At 44.1% G+C, this 25,266-nt stretch overlaps 1 protein-coding gene across 12 annotated transcripts in view; it reads right to left on the bottom strand.

Annotated features, from left to right (window-relative positions):
• Positions 1-25,266, bottom strand: part of HHAT (hedgehog acyltransferase) — a 516,536-nt gene that overhangs the window by 306,536 nt on the left and 184,734 nt on the right. For all 12 annotated transcript variants that reach the window (XM_082464282.1, XM_082464276.1, XM_082464277.1 and 9 more), the window contains one exon: positions 10,501-10,536. In XM_082464282.1, the coding sequence (XP_082320408.1) occupies positions 10,501-10,536 (36 nt within the window). The remainder of the gene's footprint in view (positions 1-10,500; positions 10,537-25,266) is intronic.

Below are 25,266 nucleotides of genomic sequence, written 5' to 3'. Positions count from 1 at the left end.
GCTCGTCAGAGGCTGCCGAGATTGGAAGGAACCTTAGAGTTCATCGGGTATAATTTTCTCATTTTACAAATAAGAAAACTAAGGCCCCAACAGGAGAAGTGACTTGCACAAAATCATCGCAGCGAGAGAGCGGCAAGGCAGGCTAGAGCCATGGCCTTCTGTATCTGATCCAATGCCCTTTCCATTTCACAGGCTGCTTCTGTTACCGATGCAAAAATAATTGCAATTTTATTTAAATCTGGCATGTGGAATCAATGGTGCTCATGGGCAAAGCCAAGTAAAGATCATGTACTCCCCCTGCTGAGCGAGACATCCCAAACATCACTGGGTAAGTAGCTACATCAGATATTTTACTTGCAAATAACAGAACCCACTCTGGTTAGTTTTAATATGAAAGGAATTGATTAAGGAAGAATCAGCAGTTTGCACCATCTCTGAGAGAGGGTCTCAAAGCCAGGCTTGGAGGCTATGCAGTCAGGTACTGTTGTCAAATCACACCACCACTGCTCTGATGGGGACCCTACTGTGCCTGCCACAGGGCTCAGGGGAGCGGCACCACCCAGATATCTGCCTCTCCATGCTGGACGGCACTGCGGCCAGGATCACCAGAATGCATTCTACGGCCCCCTCCCTCCACATGTCATTCTCAGTAGAAGCTAAATAGAGGGGAGGAGACTCTTACGACAAAGGAAAGCAAGTTTCTGGCTTCTACCTGGTGCAGAAGCCCCACAGGTCAGAACAATCCCCAGGAATTAGGAAAAGAATTTTTTAAAAAGGCACCGGGCTTCCCTGGTGGTGCAGTGGTTAAGAATCCACCTGCCAGTGCAGGGGACACGGGTTCGAGCCCTGGTCTGGGAAGATCCCACATGCCGCAGAGCAACTAAGCCCGTGCACCACAACTACTGAGCCTGTGCTCTAGAGTCCGTGAGCCACAACTACTGAGCCCGCGTGCCACAACTACTGAAGCCCGCGTGCCTAGAGCCCGTGTGCCCGTGCTCCGTAGCAAGAGAAGGCCCGGCTCCGCTCGCCACAGCTAGAGAAAGCCCGTGGGGCAGCAATGAAGACCTAAAGCAGCCAAAAATAAAATAAATAAATTAAAAAAAAAAAAAAAAGGCGACACCACCACCACGTAACAAATGCCCTGCTGAATAAATACCCCATCTATACTGGTTTGGACCATGGATTTTACAGCCCATCCCACTCAGCAGCATCCCTCCCTGACCCAGAGCTTTGTGCACTTAAAATTATGTCTCTATGTTGCAAATTTTCTCAATTAATTCACCAGGGGCTCTTTTCAATTTTTTAAAGGATACATTTATTCACCAGAACATCTATATTGATAGAAGCTATGTATGGTGGGAAGTGAATTATGCATTTCGACTCTTAGAGCGTGAAGGGTTTCTTTTCTTTTTTAATCTGGATTTTCTAATTAACAAACTCGATATAGCACAGCCATGAAGATGAACAATTCTGGAAAGTTTTTCCTCAGAAGTGGTAGCAGTAGGAAGGAAGCAAGAGTGGATCTGAGAAATCTTCTAAGACCTGAAAAGTATTGTAATGTGAGGCTTAATCATCAAAGCTCTTCCATCCTAAGATTCTACAAAGGAAAGGAGAAGACTACAAATCACTCCAGGTGTTGGAGTCTGGGGGAAGAGAAATGCTGTCTTGGATAGTGATTGTGACGGGGGAAGCCAGGAAGGGGTGCAGTCTGTGACAAAAACTGAGAATGTACCAACCGAGAACATGAGGGGAGAATATACCAACTCATTATGCAACAGCTCTCATGAGCGAACCAGATGGAGCTCTCCTCCAGGCAGCCCCCAGGTGGGGGACCAGTGCTGTACTTAGATCGAGGAGGCCTCTTGTCCTGAGGGTGGCCGACATCCGAGGGGAGCGGCACAGAGACAGGAGCACGGAGGGCTCAGAACTGGACCTTCAGAGACCCCACAGTGAAGGGGCGAGAGCTCATGAGACAAGATGGTTACCTGTCTCCATGAGAAAGCTACAAACACCACCCCAGGTGGACTTCCCAGAGCCAAGCCACGCTCTCCAAATGCCTATTGCCAGGTTCCAGCATCGTTTAACTGCCTCCAGGTTCATGTCCACATGTATAATCACACCTTTTACAACACACCAAGCAAACATAAACAGAAGGAAATTAAAGGATAGTTGGGCTACTGTTACTCAACACAGAGTAGCTTTCACAGCAGCTGGTTGTCCAAGAAACTTCCCTGAGCAGCAAGGACAGGCCTGGGTCACCAAGCACCAGCTCACGGCAGAGCAGCATGGTAATGGCTGAGGTTCAAAGATCACAATTTCACTAAGTTCCTAGCTAAGCCTGACACAGACCCTGTTACACCCCTACTGAAAACCCTCCAATGGCTCCTACCGCATCTAAAAGAGACCCTGCTCTTCTTCACAGTTTGGCCATCGCCTCGTCCTCCAGAATCATTTTGGACTCTTGGCTCCTGGCTCCACACCCTCCAGCCCCACGGGCTTCCCTCCTTCCATTCCTCAAGGGGCTCCTTCCCATCTCAGGGCCTTGGCACTTGCCCTTCCCTCTGCCTGAAACAGCGCAGCCTCAGATCTCCCCCGGATGCCTCCTACGGCTCACCCATCTCTTACCCAGGGTCACCTACCGCCTCCAAGAGGCCCTTCCTGCCCATGCTATCGAAGGGAGCTACCTCTCCCACCTTGCTCCTCCATCACATCATGGGCATTACAGGGCTTGCTTACTTGTTTTCTCCGTCTTCACCCACACAAGGCAAGCCAAGGGAGGGCAGGGGTATTTTCTATCTCATCATTGTTTTTATCCCAGCTCCTGGAATAGTGCTTAGACAACTTAATTGGTTGCATAAATAAGTGGATTAAAAGAAAAAAGGAGATGGTTACTAAGTCGTGTTACATTTTTGAGAAATAAAACGTATTCATTAAACATTTTTTTTAAATTAATGGTGCCAAATGCTCAGGCGGCCACTTCCCAACGCTCTATGTCCTTGGGTTAGTCAGACTAGAGATACTGGTTTCAGCTCTGTCACCAAGGAAAGGAACTTTCTCAGTCCACTGCTCTACTCTTTTTTTTTTTTAATGGAATAAATATTACATTATTTAAAAATGGAGATATAATTGACATATAGCCTGTTAAAAACAAGACAATGGGCCCAATATGGAGACACTTCTGCTGAGCATGGAGAAGGCCGCATCTGAGATGGACCTGAGAGAAGCAGGACTTGGATATGGGGGCAGAGTGGGCACTTCATGCACAGGGAACACATGAGCCAAGAAAGGAAGCCAGGGAATGGGGGAAAGACAGAAAGCAGCATTTAGACCCGTTTGGCGGTGACCCAAAGGAGAATAACGGTGAGATGAGATGGAAAGGGAGCCTGAGACCTACTGTGGTGGACCCAGGACATGGGGCGGGGGGGGGGGGATTAGTCTGGTTTTGACAGAGGAAAGAGAATCACTGACTGTTTCTGAGTAGGGAGAGACAGCATCAGGTAAGTCATCAAGGGCTCAGAAAGGGATAGTGAGCTGCCTAAAGTCACACAGGTAGGAGAGGGGCCAGGCCTCAAACCCTGTTACCCTGATTCCAGAGGTGAAGTGGGGAAGGGGGAAGGACAAAACTAACCCCTACTACATCCCCACTGTTTCCAGGCACGGAGCTAAGTGTTTTGCATATAGTATTAAACCTCACTACAGCCCTATGAGGTAAGAAGCCCAAATTGCTGACAAAGGTGCGTATCTTTTCTCCAGAAACAAAGGAAAGGGTGATGTGAGAGATGGTGAGGAGACAGACTCAACGGGATCTGGAAGCTGACGGGGCCCGGGAGCGACGGTGGTTTCAGTCACTTTCTCTTCAGCATCCTGCCTGCATCCTATGATCTGCCTCCGTGGGGTTGCTTTGGGATCTGGCTTTCTTCACACACATGTTCCTCGCTTTTTATTGAAAACACTTTGTTACTTACTGGAACACCACACAGCTCATTAGCTGCTGGTTTCATATTCCACAAGTGGAATGAAAGGAAGCTTTAAAAAGAAGGCTGGGAGGCTGCAGTTCCTGCAAAGGAGAGGAATCTGCAGTAGCCAGGGACCAAGGGGACTTGGTGGCTCCAACCCAAGTGCCACATCTGTCCTCCCATTGCCACTAAGAGGGGATCAGCAGTGCCTAATCAGGGGCAGAAATGCAGAGTTCAGGCTCCCTCAGGCGGGGGCAGCTTTTTAATCGGCTCATATACTTTTTATACCACTATTAAAGAATTACCTACTCAGACAAACAAAAGTTGACTTCCGTGTTATAATTACACAATAACAAATTCAGAATCCTATGTAACAAATCAGGTATTTGGCCTCTGGGTTATCACCTCTGTGTGTGCTGAAAAATAGATACATATTGGTTTTATCTTCCTTCCTTTTATATTTGTCTATAAAAATATACATAATGGTTTCAAGTACGTATTTAAGTTGTTTCTAAGCTACTAGACTGAATACAGATGCTAATTATCTTCCTGGTTCTTACTCCCAGGACCAAATGCCCACATTCTTCCTTAATGTCTCCGCTTCCAGAGCAGCTCAGAGCCTTAACAGGTCTCAGCTGTCCTAAGGAGACAGGAAAGAGACAGGCTTATCCCCAGCGCTCTTCCTTCTCCTTCTCAGGAGGACGTCTTTAGCCCGAAATGAATCTCACTTTTGATTACTAGGCTTCTTAAAGATGCAAGGCGGACTCTTTTGAACATTTTGGACATCACACAATCCAAGACATATTTCAAATGACTTCTTTATCAGCACCGTTAACTACAGCAAATGTGGTGGTGAACTTCAGGGTGCTCAGAATAAAGGTGGAGAAAAACTACCCTGTGATTCATGAAGCTTCTGTTCTGCTGTGGGGCTGGTTTTCTGAATGGGTCAGGTAGGTATAGGTTGTCACTAAGGGAAAGCCAAAAACCGTTTTGCTTATTTCAGAATTCAGTGAACCATTAATTCACACATCACTGAAATGTGCTGTCCTCTGACAATTCAAAGACCCTCCAGACCATGGTGGGATCCCAGGATCAACCTCCAGAAGAACAAAAGACATTACAGAGTGAGCGGCTGGCCCATTCTACCTTCTCTCTCACCAGAACAAAATCACGCTTCAAAAGGGCACAGCTGTGCTGTTTCATGGACACGTTAGCGTTTGTACAGGATTGAATCTGCACTATACTGAACATTCTCTAAGCAGAATCTGTTTGCTTATGCAAAGGAATTTATCTTCTGATGAGTGTATTAACTCCAGAGAGCTTCTCAAATAGCTTTAGGGCCATGCCTGAGGCTCACTGCCTTTTTCTATTTGCCTAAGAAGTACCCATGGCATCCACACTGCAATTTTGCTTGTCCTGACAGGATATCAAAACAGTCTCCTAAGGACAAAAGTAATGGCTCTGATGCACTCACACATGGACTTTAGAATAAAAAGGGAAAGTGATGGTAAAGAAAATTTATTTTGCTTTTTTTTCGCTGTGCCATGAGGCTTGTGGGACCTTAGTTCCCCAACCACGGACTGAACCCAGGCCCACGGCAGTGAAAGCACCTAGACTTAACCATTGGACCACCAAGGAATTCCTGCTATTTTTTTTTAAGTTAGATTCTTATTTGAAATATGTATTTGAAATGGATTAAATAGCTAAATATAAACAATATAGAAAAGAAGACGAAAACACAGGTGAATATTTTCCTGTTTTTTACATGCATAAGCGTAGGAGCAATTGTTTAAAAAAAAAAAAACACTGACAAATTTTATCTTTCAGACAATATGTAAGAGGAAGGTCTCCAGGTTTTCTTTTAAAAGTCAGGAGAGCATCCTGTATTACTTAAACCGATTCCCCGACCTGAGGAACTTAGAAGGGGGCAGGGGCGGTAGGTACAAAGCAATTATAGTACACCTTTCATAAAAGGGGTAGGGCTGGCTACAATTCTGGGTAAAATGAAATATGCCTCGGTCAGCAAGAACCAAACCGAACATCACTAGTCAATTCTACTTTCTTGCCAAAACTTAACTAAGCTAAATTTAAACAAGCCATCCTGTTATCTAAAATCAAAGAGCTGGTTTCTTCTGTAATCTCTTTTCCTAGATTGGTCACTCTTTTCCTTTTTCTTTTGTAGCATCACATTAAGAATTCCAGCCAATACTCTTCTTCTGAGGCTATTTCTTAAGTGAGTGTGATTACTGTTTCCTGAAAGTCTTCCCTTTGGTTTCTATAAGATGCAGAAGGATTGAGCACACTGAGTTTTCCCACAGTCATCATAAAACGCCAATACCAAAAATGCTCACATTTCATTAAACGTGACAGCTCCTTCCTGCCCCATAGCTCAGTGAAGCACTCCAACAACTTAAAAGGAAACATGTCCCTCCCTGCAGTTGCCCAGGCTGAGATCACAGATAGGGCTCTTGCCTTTGTGGAAACTGATGTCATTCCAGAGAAGCTGACATTGCTTCCATCAACGTAAAAGATGCAGCTGATTAATTTCAGGCATGCTGCAGCTTCTTTCCTTCCAAACACTAAGCATTCAATACAGCGTGACAACCCAGAGTACACGTTAAGAGTTTACTGGAGCCAATAAATGCAGTTAATTAAAAAAAAAACAAAAACAAAAAAACTATGCCAATTTCTCCAACATCTCCTCTTTTACAAAGGGAAATATATTTTCTTCTCCTGGCCATCACAGAACGAGAAGGGTCCCACAAGTACGATCCCACATTCTTCCAACCTCTAAGGTGCTTTCCAGCGGTATACTTCCAGGAAAGCGCCATTGCCCACTGGAGCCACTAAGTCACCATTCACTGCTTTGCGTCTTCATTCCCCTGGCAATCGTGTGCTGCTTCTCTCCACCCAACTGAAAACACTTTCTCTAAGTCTAAAGGGCACTTAAGACCTTCTGGTGGCTAAATACAAGAGCTCCTCCAATTAAAAAGAAAAAAAAAAAAATCCCCACTCAAACCACCTTCTCCACCAGCTGCCATGTCTTTCTTTCCTCCCTATCACAGCTTAACTTCTTAAAGGAGTTGTGGTTGCCATTCCCTCACCTCCCACTTTCACTGTGCCCACACCCTCTTCAACCCCGCTGGCTTCTAGGGTCGACGTGCAGATGAAACAGTTCTCACTAACGTGCCCAAAGATCAACAGGGTTCAGTCCCCACAAGGGGACTAGGGACTCCCAAACTGGGAGCAGAAAGGACCCATTTTCTAAAGACAGCTGCAAACAAAGGGGTTTGCACCCCATCATGGGATTACTAAGAGATGGAGAACTGACTGCTCCCCCAACCAGCTCCCTACCCCACGCCCTGCCCCACCCTATCCCCAAGCAGGTAGGAGGACCAAGGAAGAGACCCCTTAGAGTGCCTAGGTTCCTGGCTTAATGGGGAGTGCTGCTGTATGTTGGGGGAGGGGATGAAGAGACTTCATCCAGAGACTGGGCATGCCTGCAAGAAGGGGAGACTTTTACTCCCACAGTGGATAACAGTGGGCACATTGATTTGTCCTGCCCCTACCAGAGTAAAAGAAAGGAAAACTGCAGGAAGATAGCAGGGCAGAAAGAAGCCCCAGTTCTGCTTGGTTCACAGAACAACCGATTAAGGTGACTAGTTGAGCATCTTACTAGCACGCACCCATAAGGGCCTCCTGCCAGGGCCAGGGCGTCCCAGCATCTGTTCCAGTTACATTAGAGGCACTTAACCCTTCCCTCTGCCTCCTCCCCACCCAACATAGGAAACATGGTTGGAGCCCAGAAGAAGGACAGGGAGGAGGGGGTCCCAGAGGCAGACCACCCCTCCTCCTCACTTCAAGTTGCTCAAACCACAAGGCTGGCAAGAGATGAGCTCAGGGAAAGCTTTAAATCAAATGTCTATTTTTCTCACCTTGGTATTCCCAGATATAACCAAGGAAGTGGCACATGGTAGGCTTAATAATTATCTGTTGAATAAATGAACAGCTTCTTCTTAATCCTCACCCTCTGTGTCCTTTCTGCCTCATTTCATTCATTTACTCATTCAGTCACTTCTACACAAATGTTTGTTTTTTTGTTTGGTTGGGGGTTTTTTTGGGTTTTTTAACCTCTTTATTGGAGTATAATTGCTTTACAATGGTGTGTTAGTTTCTGCTTTATAACAAAGTGAATCAACTATACATATACATATATCCCCATATCTCTTCCTTCTTGTGTCTCCCTCCCACCCTCCCTATCCCACCCCTCTAGGTGGTCACAAAGCACCTAGCTGATCTCCCTGTGCTGTGCGGCTGCTTCCCACTAGCTAGCTATTTTACATTTGGTAGTGTATATATGTCCATGCCACTCTCTCACTTCGTCCCAGCTTACCCTTCCCCCTCCCCGTGTCAAGTCCATTCTCTAGTAGGTCTGTGTCTTTATTCCCATCCTGCCCCTAGGTTCTTCATGACCTTTTTTTTTTTTTTTAGATTCCATATATATGTGTTAGCATACAGTATTTGTTTTTCTCTTTCTGACTTACTCCACTCTGTATGACAGACTCTAGGTCCATCCACCTCATGACAAATAACTCAATTTCATTTCTTTTTATGGCTGAGTAATATTCCATTGTATATATGTGCCCCATCTTCTTTATCCATTCATCTGTTGATAGACACTTCGGTTGCTTCCATGTCCTGGCTATTGTAAATAGAGCTGCAGTGAACATTGTGGTACATGACTCTTTTTGAATTATGGTTTTCTCTGGGTATATGCCCAGTAGTGGGATTGCTGGGTCGTATGGTAGTTCTATTTTTTGTTTTTTAAGGAACCTGCATACTGTTTTGCATAGTGGCTGTATCAATTTACATTCCCATACACAAATGTTTGTTGAAGGTTGATTCCATACAGTTTAATTATGGAAAGGTGATTGAGGCGTGTTCCCTGCCCTCAAGAAAGCTACTAGAGAAAGTAAGAAAAGTACAAACTTGCAGCTACCACAGCAATTATGTGAACAGTAGCACAGGAGTAATACAAAGCACCAAAGACATTAACTCAAAAAATCCAAACAACTCCCTGAAGTACACCCAGACAGTTTTTCTGATCGGTTTAGATATAGAATTCTCATGCCTGCCTTTCCCATGACCACTGGCCCTTGAACCATCCTACTAAAATACATTTACCCTTGATGTGTCAAGGGTAACTGTTTACACACTGCCTTCTGTGTGTGATATCCTGGAGAAAGCCAGGATAATCCAGATTCCTTGGGTCTGGGGTAGGCCAAGATTTCCATGCACAGCCTTGCATAAAGACCTAGAGAAAGGACAAGGTATGTATGGCCTTGCTCGGAACACCACCATATGCAATCTGGCACAGAGGAAATGCTGCAGGTTTAGGATCAAGGTGATGCCAAAGATGTACATGTCCCCTCAGACAGCATCTTAACCACAGGGAGATGGCCATGCATTGTGGAGGACTGAACTACTATAACATCTACCCAGAAATCACATGTGATTTACAATACTCTTTATTAGTGGACTCAGAATTAATTAGCATTTAGAGCTACATATTTGCAGAAAGTAAATCACTCTACATGATTTCTGGTTTCCTTGTGATCTTAGCTTATAGTCCCTCAGCAACCATTACTGCTCCCCACATATATATTTGATAGGTATTTTTAATGACCATTTTCCACCATTATTAGAATAACAAATACATGCTCAGTATAATAAAAAATCTAAAAAGTACAGCAAAGTTTATAGCAGGAAAAATATCGTGCATATTATTATCAACACTGTTAATCTTCTGGTATATTTCCATTTAACCTCTGTTTGATTTAATAGCTATTTGGAATTAATATGCCCCATAAGCCAACTCTGGTAAAAATCACCAATATACTAGGATATAAACTGCCATCTGTGATCTCTTTCAATTATGAACAAGACTGTATCTTCATGATTGTGAGACAACTAGTAGATTCAGTTTAAAAAGCTTAAATTCAACGGAGGGAAAATTGTTCAAGAGGGTTGTTTAATGTATGAATGCAAGCTGGCTCTCTTCACTTTTCTTTTTTTTATAAATTTATTTATTTATTTTATTATTTATTTTTGGCAGCATTGGGTCTTCGTTGCTGCGCACGGGCTTTCTCTAGCTGTGGCGAGCAGGGGCTACCCGCGGCATGTGGGATCTTCCCGGACCAGGGATCGAACCCATGTCCCCTGCATTGGCAGGCGGATTCTTAACCACTGCGCCACCAGGAAAGTCCTCTCTTCACTCTTCCATTTGTCTTTCCAGTAGCCCAATAGTTGGGTAACTATCATTTCAGATACAAACCCCTTTAAAAATAAATTCCTTTGATTGTTTAAAAAGGATATTCTTGTGTGATTCTGGGAGGCACAAAAAACAGTGCTAGTGGGGTTTTCTTGTCAAATATATGGTTGCCATTATTTATCAAGATATTTCACAAGGATTTTATTTTCATCTCAGCATACCATAATAGACACACTATTCCAAAGATATCTAAAATAAAAACTATTGGCTTACCTAACTAAGAAATCATGCAGTCCAACGTCAAAATACCTGTTGAAGGGAGACAAAGACAAGCATATCAATAGAAGATATTCACAGCAGTGGTGGACTTGACCAAAAATATATCATTTACATTTGGAACATGGTGAATACATGGATTACTCCATGGCAGTGGTTCTCGAAGTATGACCCCTGGAGCAGCCACAGCAGCATTACCTAGGCAAATTCTCAGTCCCCACCCTCACACACTGATTCAGAAATTCTGGGGACGAGGCCCAGCAATTAGATTTAACAAGCCCGCCAGATGATTCTGATGCAGAACCACTGCTTCATGAGAGCAAAAGTATCTCGGCAAGCCTAAACTCTCTCTCTCTAGAAACAGAAGCCAGAAAAGTGAACTTCACCACTTTTCCAAAAGGGGAGTCATTTCATAACACTAGTTGTCTCTGATGTTCATTTACTCAAAAATAAAGGAAATTATGATTTAAAAGCATGAATCCACACTGGCCAGAGGGAAGAACAGGGGTGGGGAAAGGTCAACTCTGTTCTTCTATCTCCTCCCGCCCACAGTCGCTGGAGCTTTTCGCAGGAGAGAACAACCCACCCATATCCGGGTCCGCTCTAGCAGGGAAGGGAGAAGGCAGTTCCACGCACTCGCTGGTGAGCCTGCATCGTGCTTGGGCGTCATACCAGCATCCAGAAGGCCCTGGGCGGTAGTGGACCCCTTCAGTCACAGCCTCCCTCTGACACCACCAGACTGGCTCAGTCCGTATGAGTGGGACTGCCTTGGTTGCCCTAATGAGCACGCTTGTTCCCCCTAAACCTCTGCTGCTTAGCCGGTGTCCTTCTCTCACCTTTGGGTCTGGCCGTGAGTAAAAAGACTGGGTGGCCCGCGTCATGATGGTGCCGCCCACCAGGCATAATCACTACTCCTAACACCTGGATGGAGGTGGTTATGTGCCACCCACTGGACTGGTCTCCCCAGTTAGCAAGCAGCCTGGGGAAAGCCCGAGGGACTTCTGTCCCTACAGACAGTAAGCAGTGGACTCAGAAATTCCCCCTAGAGTGCGGTCCAACTGCCCAGGCCCTGACTGTCCCTAGTATCCGGGTCCACCCTAGCCCTTTCCCTGGAACACCTCAGCCTACTTGGCACCCCACCGTCCCTGACATATAGCAGGTGATTATTGATCTTAAGTAGGATTCCTTGTGGGATACCTTTAAATGACAAGATTCTTTCATGCGCTCAAGCATCTGTTTATAGATTATAGACACAGGGTAGGTGAGAATAAAGAAACAAAGCCAAAATACGAGGTACCTCATTTATTATATCACTTACCTGAAATAGTCATATAATTCAGGGAAACTCAGAGTCAAGGTATTGTGCGTAAATTCCATTTACTCATAAGGCTCTGAACAGAGCTCTAGAGGGAGATATACCTGCAGGGATAGCTGATTTGTTTCAGCTGATTTTACATTGACCTGGATAAGGTCAATTCCTATAATCATATTTAACACAGATTAAAAAAAAAAAGAAACCGAAACAGAAATGATCCCTCCTCTCAACCAAAACCAAGGCTACGTTGCAAAGCCACATAAGTAAAACCTTCATACGACAGATAGCAATTGTACGTCTGCCGGAACAGCAATATGGGCGGTAGAAGTATGTGTGGATTAAAACAAAGATTTCGGTCTTTTCAATTATAGCAGCAACAGACTCTGTTACAGGAATCAGAGGATGAAACAGACATGAAAGGAATCACAGAGACCCTCAGTGTAGAGGTGCGGTAGGGGAAGAAGATTCTGAAGCAATAATGAAAAACCTAATAATATTCATAGAAATTGTTATTTATTTAGCATCTAGAAGGTGGCAACTACTCTTTTCAGTACTCACACACGTACATGGTTGCCGGCGAGGTAGGTTTTGGCGTCCCCATTTATCGGTGACGGAACTAGAGTGCAGAGGCTAAGTAACTGGCACAGAGCTCACAGCTAGGAGAGGACAGAGCTGGGAGTCAAACTGAGCCCTGACAGCCACGAATTACGTGCTCCTCCCACTAAAAGCACAGGCTCTCACTGCCCCTCATTATTACTAATTGAAAACGGCTGTTGATTTTAAATCAGCGCTCCCTTTCCACCTCCACCTGCCCTCTGCTTCCCCCAAAGTGGCTGCCCTGCTCCGGGCAAGCCCCCCAGCTTCGCTCCCTCTAGCACACCGGCTCTGCAGGCGCCACCTACCTCCTCGGGTCCTAGAGTCAGCCAGGCTCTGGAAAGTTGTGTCGATTCTCTGGGCTCCAGAGAATTTTTTTCCCCACTGGGAAAAATGGAGATCCCTTACTCGTAGGCAGGTTATGCGAATTATGCGAGAAAATAGATACGGGGCTTAGCACAGTGATTGGTCCATCACGAGTACTCAATAAACAGTAGTCTCCTTTCCTCCAGTTTTTAAGAGTTGTTTTAATGGCAGCCCCATTCCCAATAACTCAGCGGGAGAAGCAAGCCACATTAAAAAGAAGGACGTAAATTGTCTTACGATGCAGCCCAGGAAGGGAGGCCACTTAAATCCAGGGCATGGGCGGGGCCTGAGCCCTGGAGAAGGCGGCAGTAGGGCTGGAACTCTGAGGGCCGAGCACCAAGCTGAGGGCATAGGCAGGCAAGCAGGAGGAGCAGTGTCCCACAACGAGCCCTGAAGCTGAGTGCGGGGCTGAGGGCTGGGGGCACCGGAGCCTCACCCTGCCTGCCCCGCTCCTGACCAGCATCTCACACTGGCACACCAATACACACCAGTGTACACCCAGCTTCACCTGTAGCTATGGCGGCCCTAAAAGCATGGCACATAACCCCCCGCTTCAAGGAGAGCAGAGCCTAGTAAAGGGGTGGCAAAGTCAATAATAATTCAATACAGTGTGATCGATGTCACACACTGTCTCCCTTGGTGAACTGCAAACTCCTTAAGGGCAAGAACCAAAGGCAGCCACCAAGCAGATTCTCAGTAAGTATCTCTTGGGTGAATCTGAGACAGGTTGGGACCTGGGACCCGGGACTCTTTGCCGCAGTGCGTGTACCTGGACAAACGTCTCCTTGAGCAACAGAATACAAAGAAACTATAAGGGACTAAAAATAAATGCATGCATGCACAGCTGGGGCAAATTATGAACAAGATACAAAAAGGCCAAAACCCAACTGCCACTTCTGAGGTGCCTGGAGCGAAAGCAGGGTACTGCGCACGATCCCCTCCTCACACACACTCACAGAGCACCACAAGGGGATGGACAGATCACCCAAGCCACTCCTCCCCCCAACCCACCCATCCGCCCCAACCCTAACCCCATTTAAGGGACCAGCTGGCCCCTCCTCGGGAGAGAGCAAGGGAACCTGTTACTTGTTTTCGCCCCCTCACGCTGCAGCAGGAGTCCCAATAAAGCCTTGCCTGAATTTCTTGTCTGGGCTCTTATCAATTTCTATTGATTAAAGAGTCCAAGAACCCAGATGGGTAACAAATCAACGTGTGACTGATGTGTTGTAATAAGGCACCAACGCCTCTGCCTGCTCTGGCACTTAGCACAGTACACTGCAGATAGCAGATGCTCAAAAGTAATTATTTAACACATCCACTACTATATGTAAATACATAAAATAAATACCCACAGATAGAAATGGGGCTTCTCTCCTGAAATAAGATACCTACCAAACTAGAGCACAATTATTCTGACCACCTTTTAAGAAAGTAATCTCTCACGGCTACCAGCTCACAATAAACCAAGATATCCTTATGAGGAGACATAAGAAGCAGTGGTCCTGTGCATATTATTCCTGGTTCCTTAAGGAAAATAAAAATGGGAAATCTCCTGTGTGCATATGTGACATGGACATTTTTGTTGTCTGAACATCACCTGATAGCAGTAACAGCTTGATAGAGGAGAGGGAAATTTGGAACAAGCTGCAATATCCTAACAAGGCAGTGAATTTCCCATCACAAGACGAGTTCAAGCACGGGTTAAAAGGGTGTTTAGAGGGGATTGAACCATCAGATAGAAAACCAGAATGGATGAACTTAAAGCTGCCACCTAGCCTCAGGCTTCCAACTCCTTGTTTCAATCACTTTCTGGAAGCATCTCTAAGTATGAAGCCTTGCTTCCATAGCAGTAGCTCGTGTCTGATAACCATCAGCAAATTAGTAGACTGTGCCTGGGTTAATGCTTCCATTGCAGCCCTGACGGTTTATTTATTATGATTCTGACTGCTGTTCCTGTTGGGGCCTCACAGTGCATCAAAATTAGGTTCGTACCACCTGTCAGAGTGGTGTGCACTTACATTTACTCACAGAGCACAGAGAACCCCCTCTGAGAAAAGGAAGGGTCAGGCCAACACAGCATGTCCGTGGCAGAACTCAGACCAGTGCCCACAGTTAGATCCAGGATCTGGTCTGCTCTGCCAGGCTGCCTGCCTTTTGGGGTTCTGGTCCTCTCTCCCAGGCTGATCTTGGCTGGTTGGGGGCTAGAGTTTTAAAAAATAAAAAGCAATGAACTGTGGCCAGAAGCTGCAAATGTCATATAATCAGTGAGGTATGGTTTAGAACAGCAGTCCCCAACCTTTTTTGGCACCAGGGACCAGTTTCGTGGAAGACAATTTTTCCACGGACCGGGGATGGGGTGGGGGGATGGTTTCGGGATGATTCAAGCTCATTACATTTACTGTGCACTTTATTTCTATTATTACTACATTGTAATATATAATGAAATAATTATACAACTCACCATAATGCAGAATCAGTGGGAGCCCTGAGCTTGTTTTCACTTGCCACTCACTGATGGGGTTTTGATACGAGTCTGCAAGCAATTGATTTATTACGGTCTCTGTGCAGTCAAACCTCTCTGCTAATGAAAATCTGTATTTTCATCTGCTCCCCAGCGCTAGCACCACCGCCTCAGCTCCACCTCAGATCATCAGGCGTTAGATTCTCATAAGGAGCATGCAACCCAGATCCCTCGCATGCGCAGTTCACAGTAGGGTTCACGCTCCTATGAGAATCTAATGCCACCGCTGATCTGACAGGAGGCGGAGCTCAGGCAGTAATGCAAGCGATGGGGAGCGGCTGTAAATACAGATGAAGCTTCGCTCGCTCGCTGGCAGCTCACCTCCTGCTGTGTGGCCTGGTTCCTAACAGGCCACAGACCGGTAGCCGTCCACGGCCCAGGGGTTGGGGACTCCTGGTTTAGAACCACTGTTGTTATGGCCACTTAGCATGACACATGCGGGGCAGTATTTGGTGAGGTACCATATTCAGATCTCAATCCTTGCCTCGCCTTCTTCAATGTACAATCCTCACAGTTTTTCATCTCCAGACCTGTTTATCCCATGAGTGGGCTGACAAAGTTTAGCTCTCACATTCCTACCTGGGAAGTCTGAAGACTGACTTAGAGGGCTGGAGGTAAAAAAGAAATCACATCACTAGGAGAATAAAGTTTACACCCAGACTCAAGAAGCCCTGGTTAGTTCTGGTTGGGCTACCTAACTTAATTTCAAAGAGTGAAAAAGACCTTAAAGTTTATCGGCTCTAACCTCCTCACTTGACAGATGAGGAAAGAAAGGATAAGGAAGATGAAATAATTTGAAACACAACTACACAACGAGCAGCAGAGCTGAGGCTTAACAGTCCAGGTCCCCTAGACCCAAGTTCTAATTTATTCAAAGTGTCACAATACCGCCCTCCTCTCGGCCTCAATCAGTGTCTTTATTTTCTGAGAATGCTCAGGACATAATATTGTTACTTAGAACAGGCTTCCTGTTGACATCATATAATAACTGGCATCAGGTCACACCATCTCCATCGCCACCTGTAAAAGTCATGTGTATAACATCTGCAGCATGCCATTCCCTCACTTTCTTATGCTTTTCCACAGTCTGGCCCAGTCTGGATCTAATCTGCCTATCAATTTGAGATTAGAGCCTGCACAGTCACGAACAGAAAGTGATGTGGGGAAAACAGGGAAAAGTGAAAGTGAACTTAGGCCAGTCAGATCCCAGTTGGCAGCCAAAACATGTTTGGTGAAATACAGTTTGACGGGAAGGTAGAAAATGAGAATTGTAGTCCTGGGAGGACAAATTCTCAAAAACAAACATAGTGAAAGCTAGTGCCAGGTTTTCACATGACAGCTCTTCACTGTATCAGACAAGTGTGTCTGCCATCATATTATCAGGGAGCAAATTCTGAGAAAATAACCCCAAAGCCTAGAGATCCAGACATCTCATACTGTTGGAGAAAGACAAGGAGAGAAGGCACAGTGCCAGGCATAAGTGGCTCGGGAGTGAAGAGCTTTCCTAAACTACGGTGGAAACCACGTCCCGTGTTTCCTTATGTGGAATTAGAAATTCAGGGTCTGCTCTCTGGCTCTCCCACTTAATACTATTTGATCTCAGGCAAAAAAATAAATCATCCCTGCATGTCTCAGTTTCCTTCACTGTGGCATGGAGACGCTGATACCTACAGTGCCAAAAAGGAATAAATGCAGTGGGTACAAGTGCATTCTACAAGTGTTCGAGATTATTTTCTCTCCTCCTCAGTCTTTATTATGTTCCTAAAAACTCTTCTCCAAACTGCATTAGTGCTATTTATATTCATTCGTTTATCCCACAAATATTTATGGAGCCCCTTCCAAATGTCATGCACTGCAATAGATGCTTCGAATACAACAGTGAACAAGAAAGCTAAGTTCCTAAGCTTATGTACATTCTAGAAACAGGTCCTTTATCCAATGTGTGACTTGAAAATATATTCTCGCAGTCTGTAGCTTCTCTTTTTATTTTCTTAAAATTGCCTTCTGAAGTGCAAAAATCTTGAATTTTTAAAAGTCCAACTTATCAACTTTTCTTTTATGGATCATGCTTTCAGTGTCATGGCTAAGACATCTTTGCCTCACCCACAGTCTTGAAGATATTTCTCCTATGTTTTCTTCTAAAAGTTTTAAGTTTTGCTCTTATATTTAAGTCCCTAAGCTATTTGAAGTTAACTTTTGTGCACGGTGATCTAAGTTCATCTTGCTTTTCATTTCTTCATGTAAAAATATCCACTAGACATACTGGCCAACATGAAAGGTCATTGGCAGCTTGGACCAGTGCAGTCTCACTGAGTGGCTGAAATGGAAGCCAGGCCAGAGTGAAGAGTGAATGGGAAGGAGAGGAAGCAGGGACAGTGGGTATAAATAACTCCCATGTTGGGTATACAGTGTGGTCCTAAAGGAGAGAAGGGAGGGTCGTAGCTTCAGAAGGATGAGACAAACGAGGTGTTTTTTTTGTTTATCTGGGGGGAAATTTTCCACTGTGCCAAGGGATGTTTGCAGAAGCCAGCAGAATTAGTAGGGGGAGGCCTTTTAACAGAGTATGAGACAAAGTCATCCATTGAGAGAAAAATGGATAAGAGTTACGTGGTAGACATTTGCTGCTTCTGTTTGCTTGCCTGTTTATTTTGGAGGAGGCCTGACGTCCTTCTGGGGACCTCCCTCTCACCCACTGTGTCCAGTTCTAGTGAGATAGTCAGTTCCTGTTTCTGCCTTCCTGAGGAGGATAGGAAAGCCACCGAGGCTAAGCCAATGGGCTGCTTGTTCTCAGGATTATATTTCAAATGTAGAGATAGCGGGACTTCCCTGGTGGCGCAGCAGTTAAGAATCCGCCTGCCAATGCAGGGCACACGGGTTCGAGCCCTGGTCTAGGAAGATCCCACATGCCGTGGAGCAACTAAGTCCATGTGCTGCTACTACTGAGCCTGTGCTCTGGAGCCCGTGAGCCACAACTACTGAGCCTGCACGCCCAGAGCCCGTGCTTCTCAACAAGAGAAGCCACCGCAATGAGGAAGCCCGTGCACCGCAACGAAGACTGAACCCAGCCTAAAATAAATAAACAAATAATTAATTATATTAAATACTAAAAAAAAAAAAAAATGTAGAGATAGCAAGGAAGAAAAAACAAAAAAAAAGAATTAAGGCTGATCCACCCCAGATGTTGCACTTTGATATGTCCATAACACTTTTCTGAGGTGGCTACAACAAATTCTACTAAAGAAGCAATTCTCTGCTTCTTTGTTCTATTCTATTGCTAATGCACAAGTCCTTGTCCATTAAAATAATAATAAATAATGTCTCAATAGAGCTTTACATTTACAAAGCACTGTCACAAACAGTTCTTAACAAACTGTAAGGAAAATTAGGGCTCGTATATTATGCCCATTTGCTAGCTAAGGAAGCCAATGCAGGGTGCCTAACAGGGCCTGGCCCACAGGCTCAATAAATACGTGAATGAATGAATAAATGCATGAATGAAGGTTAAATGACTTGCCTCCAATCATATAGTTAATAAGGAACCCAACTTCAACTTGAACTCAGATCTCCTCATTAAAAATTCAGGGCTTTAGGACATGGAAGCAATGTAAGTGTCCATCAACAGATGAATGGATAAAGAAGATGTGGCACATATATACAATGGAATATTACTCAGCCATAAAAAGGAACGAAACTGAGTTATTTGTAGTGACGTGGATGGACCTAGAGACTGTCATACAGAGTGAAGTAAGTCAGGAAGAGAAAAACAAATACCGTATGCTAACACATATATATGGAATCTAAAAAAAAAAGAAAATGGTCAGAAAAACCTAGGGGCAAGACGGGGAAAAAAAAAATTTCAGGGCTTTTAAAGTGACATATATTATAAACCAAATGAGATATGCTTATCAAAAGATTGTGTTTGTAATTTCTGGACTAGGACAGTTTTTTTTTTAATTCTTAAGAAGACTACACTGGGTTTGGGGACCTGAAACATAGTAATAGGGGATATTAATTGCTGAGGTAGGATTATGGAAGAGGGGGTCCCCTCACATTAATAAAATTAAAGCACCTACTGATGGGATGGCCAGGGTCTTGAAAAAAATCAGACAAACCAAAAAACCCCCCAAAAAGCAAACACAGTGTCCAGCCGCTCACGAAACAGGTATTTACATTATAACAGCAGGGGAGGCATGCAGTAAGGGCTTCCCAGAGGAGGTAATGTTCTAGCTGGGGTTTGTAGGATAAATAGAAGTTGGCCCATATGGGGTGGGAAGTGCCTTCTAGGCAGCATGTCAATTCCATGGTACTTAGGCTCCTCCCCCTGGAAGCCAGTTACTAGGACCCCCGCAGAACACCACTATGGGCTGGAATCTAAAATATTGCTGAGTAAGAGGAGAGCTGGCTCCAGAGCCATAAGAGACGGTGATAAATGTACTCTTCTCTCTCCCAGGCAGCACTTGCAGTGATGATGGCCAGAAGGCAACCAGAAGCAACAAGATAAAAGGAGAGAAAACATACCCCCATGGAATTGCTGATACGGCCCTGCTGATCTTTCTGCCCAGGTTGCCCTTGACAACCTGACTACCGAATTATCTCCAAATAGAGAATGAGAACATCTGATCTTTGCCTTTTATTCTCCCATCAGGGAAGATATATAGAGACAAGGGCCTCAGCTTCTGTTTATAAAGTAAACTGAACCCAAGATACTCAGTGTTTCAGGAACCTCAACAAAGTAGGTCAGGCCTCAGAAGGTTGGGATTGGGAACTAGGCAATTAAACAAGTCAATACTTATCCCCAAAATGCCACCAAAACACAGGGATTTAGCACAGAGCAAATCTTAACACAGTCTTAAAAGTTGAAAAGTCTTCCCTGTACATGTATATTTACAATCAGTCATCTGATTAAAATCTTGTTCCACCATACAACATTTCTCTTGAGGATACAACATTACGATGAGTGATCACTTATGCCATGTGCCTGATGAAGCTGTTCATTATGGTCTGAAAAACTGCATCACATGATCATCAATGATCTAGTTTCACTCCTTGGGACAGTCAAACATTTGGTTCTGCCACTATTAATAATCTAAGGCCAATAGGTTTGAAAAGACAGAAATAAGACTCAAGTATGTTTAACTGGGGTGAGGGACACAGGTTCTTCCTCTTTTTTATACTGAAACAAAAGATTCATTATCATAATTGGAATTTCAAAAAAAATGAAATATATATTATATATCATTATATATAAAAATGATACTTGATAATAAATTTTATAAATAATTTTGATATTAGTGTCAATTCTCACTAATTAGTACCCTTTCCCTCTTCAGTTTTATTTTCATACTAATTATATATGGGAGCCTTGATAAGAATGCCCCTTTGCTATTTATTCCCTACTTGACTGTCCAAGATGTAAGCAGAGTTCCAGGGTTTTAAAACAATGGGTCTCCAATTCTTTGCGGCCTCTCCTATGCTAATTACTAGCAAAATTTCTTAGTCTCTCCTTAGGCATCTCTTTTACCTAGATGGCTCCAGCTAATCAAAGTGAATATGACTATCTTTCCTTCTGTAACTTTCTATCAAATTATCTTTATTGAAATTCAGACGAAAAAAATAGAAGAGGTTACACAGCAACCTTTGTCAAAGGGAAAATAACTCACATCGCAATCCAGCAGATACAGGTATAGGGAACGGGGAGCAGGTAGCAGAGAGGCACAGATGAGGATGGAACTTCGCAGGGCTGTATCACGGTGCAAGGCCTGAGGCTTAAAGCAGCATGACACAGATGGTCTTACGCAAACCAGACAGGACACACTGCATGGGACTGATCAGCCCAGCACAGCCAGCAAGGAAAAATCAAGAGACAGCAAGGCAGAGAGCTAATACACACAAAAGCTCTTGACTTTTCAGAAACCATCATGCAGACATTTGCTTTTGTTTTTCATAGTTATAATGCCAAAGCCAGGTCAGTGGGCCAAGCCTACGTCAACCTCATTAGTGGTCCTTTGTTCCGTGTTCTGGATGTAACCAAGCAGGACCCTATGGGGCCTTCCAGGGACAGCCCTTCCCTCATATCCTCTGCTTTTGCTCCTCTCTGAAGTACCTAGATAACAGTACCTGATGCACATTTCCTGGGTTGTTTTACAGATGCAGAAAAACCCCACCAAATGGAAGGTAACTACTTGATGACCATGAGCATATAGTCTCCAGGCCTACTAGAGCCTAAAGATGGATAATGTTAACCCCTGTGACACCGCCCTGTTACCATCAACCAATCAGAGAATTGGACATGAGTTGATCACATGACCTAGAAATACCCTCCCTCACCTTGCCTTTAAAAATGCTTTGCTGAAACCCATTGTGGAGTTTGGGCTTTTCGAGCATTAGCTTTCCAGGACTCCTTGTCTGGCGCCTCACGATAAACGCTGCAGTTTCCTTCACCACAACCCAATGTCAGTAGATTGGCTTTACTGCGCATGGCGGGAGAGTACCCAAGTTTGGTTCAGTAACGTGGATAGAGAGGAAGGCATCTCATACAGCTGACAGATGATGCTGCCTGGTCTACAAGGACTCTGGCCTTCAGGGATGTACACAGCTTTGAACCTCAAGAGACCTTCAGTCCTTTAGCTCAGCAGTCCCCGACCTGCTCACGCACACTGTCAGTGGGCCACATTTGCGTTATGAAAATTAAGCCCTTCTCCCATTGAATGTTACCGAAAATGAGATAGGCTTCAAAGGAAAAAAAAGATCTTACTTCAAGAAAGAAAAATGATATTGTAAATAGTCGTCAACATTTTAAAGTTCACATATTTCAAGGAAAATTAAATTTTACTACACTTAATAGAAACCCTGAGAAAAAGTAGCATCACATGCATATTGTACCACAAACCTTGTTCTTCTAAACATAAACCCATTCAACAGAATAAAGAATTTTCTTCCTCCCTTCAACAAATAGGTGTCTAGTCCCTGCCTTGAGCCAGTTACTGGCAGGTGCTGAGGACAGTGTCTGCTTGTAAGAGTTTACTGGTTAGGGAGGCAACTAATACACAAATAAAAAATACAGTAAGCCCGGATTGCTAGGAGAGCTCCTCTTTGAGAACCAAATGGGCCTCTGTCCCTGGGAACCTGCTGAGAATAACAGTCCTCTTCTGATCCTCCCCTGCAACTTGTGACGGAGAAAAGCCCTCAGTCACAAGATCTCAACAAGTCAGAAAAAACCTCTGGTTGCAGGGCTGAGAAGCAGTATGAGCATTCTGAAGCACAAACAGTAAACTGCAAACCACAAGGCTTCTTGTAAAACAGCTGCTTTCCAATTAATTCGTAGCACTCCCTTTACCCCTAAGAAACTACTCCATTTTGAAACTCCCACAGTTTTAAGTTAAAAGCCAATGGCCATATGTTTTTACTTAGTGTTGTGCTTTCCACTGGTCTCTTAACTGTTTAACTAGAGACTTCCTAGCCTGCTTAGAGTCTATTAGTGCTTCAAAGATCATTTGTTCTTTTTCAGTCACTTAGCATTAATTTTTTTAAAAATCGGCTAGGAAAGCTAAAACAGGTTTGTTTTTCACAGCAGGGTACATTAAGCTATATTAAAAGTCACAGCTATAAATACTCTATAAGAGTCCTTTAAATAGGGCACATTGTTTTGTATGTAATAAGCCTTCTTCACAAAACATAAAAGTTTAATTATAAACCTACATCTTTATCTACAGGTAAACCCCTTTATCTACAGGTAAAATTTCCCACAAGTTCATTACTCAGACCACACCCACAGGCCAATAAGCAAACAGAAAAAAAAAAAAAGGCAGAAAGTATAATTACTATGACAAACCCAGATATCATATTCCACAAGATACATGAAACAAGTCACACAGTTGGCATAAAATGTGGCCACAGATTTGAAGTGAGAACCCACAAACAGCAGATGTGTTGGCAGATGACCAGACGGGTAAATGATGCAGCACTACAGAAATCAGATGGGGGACTAGGAAAGGACACAAGCACAGGCTCATTTTATTTAAGGATAAACAGACCCGCACAGCCCATTTAGACTTCAGTTGTATTGTTTCATTGTAAAAATCACTGGTGTTCATATTCATGATCTGAAAGTCACTGGTAATTAACCATGGGTATAAAAGAGCGGAGCTTCTTAAATGGGCTTCTGCCAGCTAATGTACACCTCTGTCCAATGATACACAGTATGAGACATCGTAGAACGGTGTTTCTTAAACATTTTTTCACATGACCCACATGAAGAAATGTAGTTTATATCTCAACCCAGTATTCACAAATATCTAGAGAGGCTGTGGTAGCCAGGCTCCAATGTGGTCCTCAACAGCCCTTGCCTCCCGGCGTCACACCCTTGTGTAGTCCCCACTGTGCCAGGATTGGTCTGTGTGACTAACGGAATAGAAGAGAATCATGGCAGAAGTGATGACAAGAGGTTATAAACAAGACTGTGGCTTCTGTCTTGGAGAGGCTCTCTTGCTCTCTCTCTCAGATCATGTGCCCTGGGGGAAGCCAGCTACGATGTCATGAGTAGCCCTAAGGAAAGACCCACATGACCAGGAGCTGAGCCTCCAGCCAATGGGCACAAGCGTGGCTGCAAGTGGTTCCTCCAGCCCAGTCAAGTCTCCCGATGACCACAGCCCTGGAGGACAGCTTGTCTTCAACCTGAGTCAAACCATCCAGCTGGGCAGCCACTGACCCTCAGAAATAATAAATGCTTGTTGTTTTAAACTGCTAAGTTTTGGGGTGATTTGTTACATAGGAAGAGATAACTACTACAGGTATATAACTGAAACAGAGAGCTTCAAGAAATCTGACTTACCTTTACTCTGAGCAATTCATAGTGATGCTTTCTATTCTATTTTTTCAAAACGCTGTCTGCAACCCACCGAAATGATTATGACCCACCAATAGGTCATAAACCTGAGTGATTCATGAGACATTAATAATATACCAAATATCTGGAATCCCATAAAGGCATATATACACATATAAGTATACATGCATATATACATGTGTGTATATGGATAGAGACAGAGAATATAGATATGAGAGAGGGAGTACGTGGTAACAAACCGTAACTATATCAATTATTTCAACTGATTCTCACGATAACTCGGATAGTGAGACCAGGATTAAAATCCCCACTTTCCCCATGAGTAAAAAAATGTTGCTCAAAGTAGCTATTTAAATTGTCTAGAGTCAAAACACTAAGAACAGGAGAACTGAGCCCAACACCCAGGTGTTCTGATTCCTGGTTATTCCCCCAGATGTAATCCATTACGTATACTTTCTAATCTATTTGTATTTACATAAAGATATATTTATATGAAGTATTTATTACATATTCATCTTAACTGTTACATATGATGTATATTGATATTATTTGTAATCTAGCATATAAATATCTCCCCTGACCTTCATTTAGTCATCCGGACACCACACTCTCCTGGTTTTCCTCACAACTCACTGGCTGCTCCTTCTCAGATGCCTTTGCCGACCTCCAACCCGTCAGGTCAGAGAGCGTGGGCTCACTGGTCCTCGGTCCCCTTCTCGTCCCCATATATTCATTGTTTTGGCAGTCCCGCCATCCTATATCCAAATTTTAAATGCTATCTGTATGACAAAAACTCCCTAATTGGTATTTCCGACCCAGACCTCTCTCTTATCCTCCAGACCCACACATCTCCCTGTGTTTTTTAAACATCTCTAGTTGGATGTCTAAAAGAAGTTTCAAACTTAGCATATCCAACAGCTGGTGTTTGTCAAGTGGAGTAAAATTAGAGCTTTGTTTTCCCTGGACACTCCAAGGACAAAGTTAATGGGAGGAGCTGAGCTCTGCTGGAGTAAGGAGATAAGATGCCCACTCCTGAGGTTAAGGAGACCTCCCCAACTACAAATGTGCAGAAAAGTTCCTTGGGGGTCAAAAAGGGAGGGGGCGCCACCCTATTATAGGTGG

This window comes from Balaenoptera physalus, assembly GCF_965194825.1.
Source record: "Balaenoptera physalus genome assembly, chromosome: 1".
In the NCBI taxonomy this organism is placed as follows: Eukaryota; Metazoa; Chordata; class Mammalia; order Artiodactyla; family Balaenopteridae; genus Balaenoptera; species Balaenoptera physalus.
This window is presented reverse-complemented; position numbering and strand designations above follow the sequence as displayed.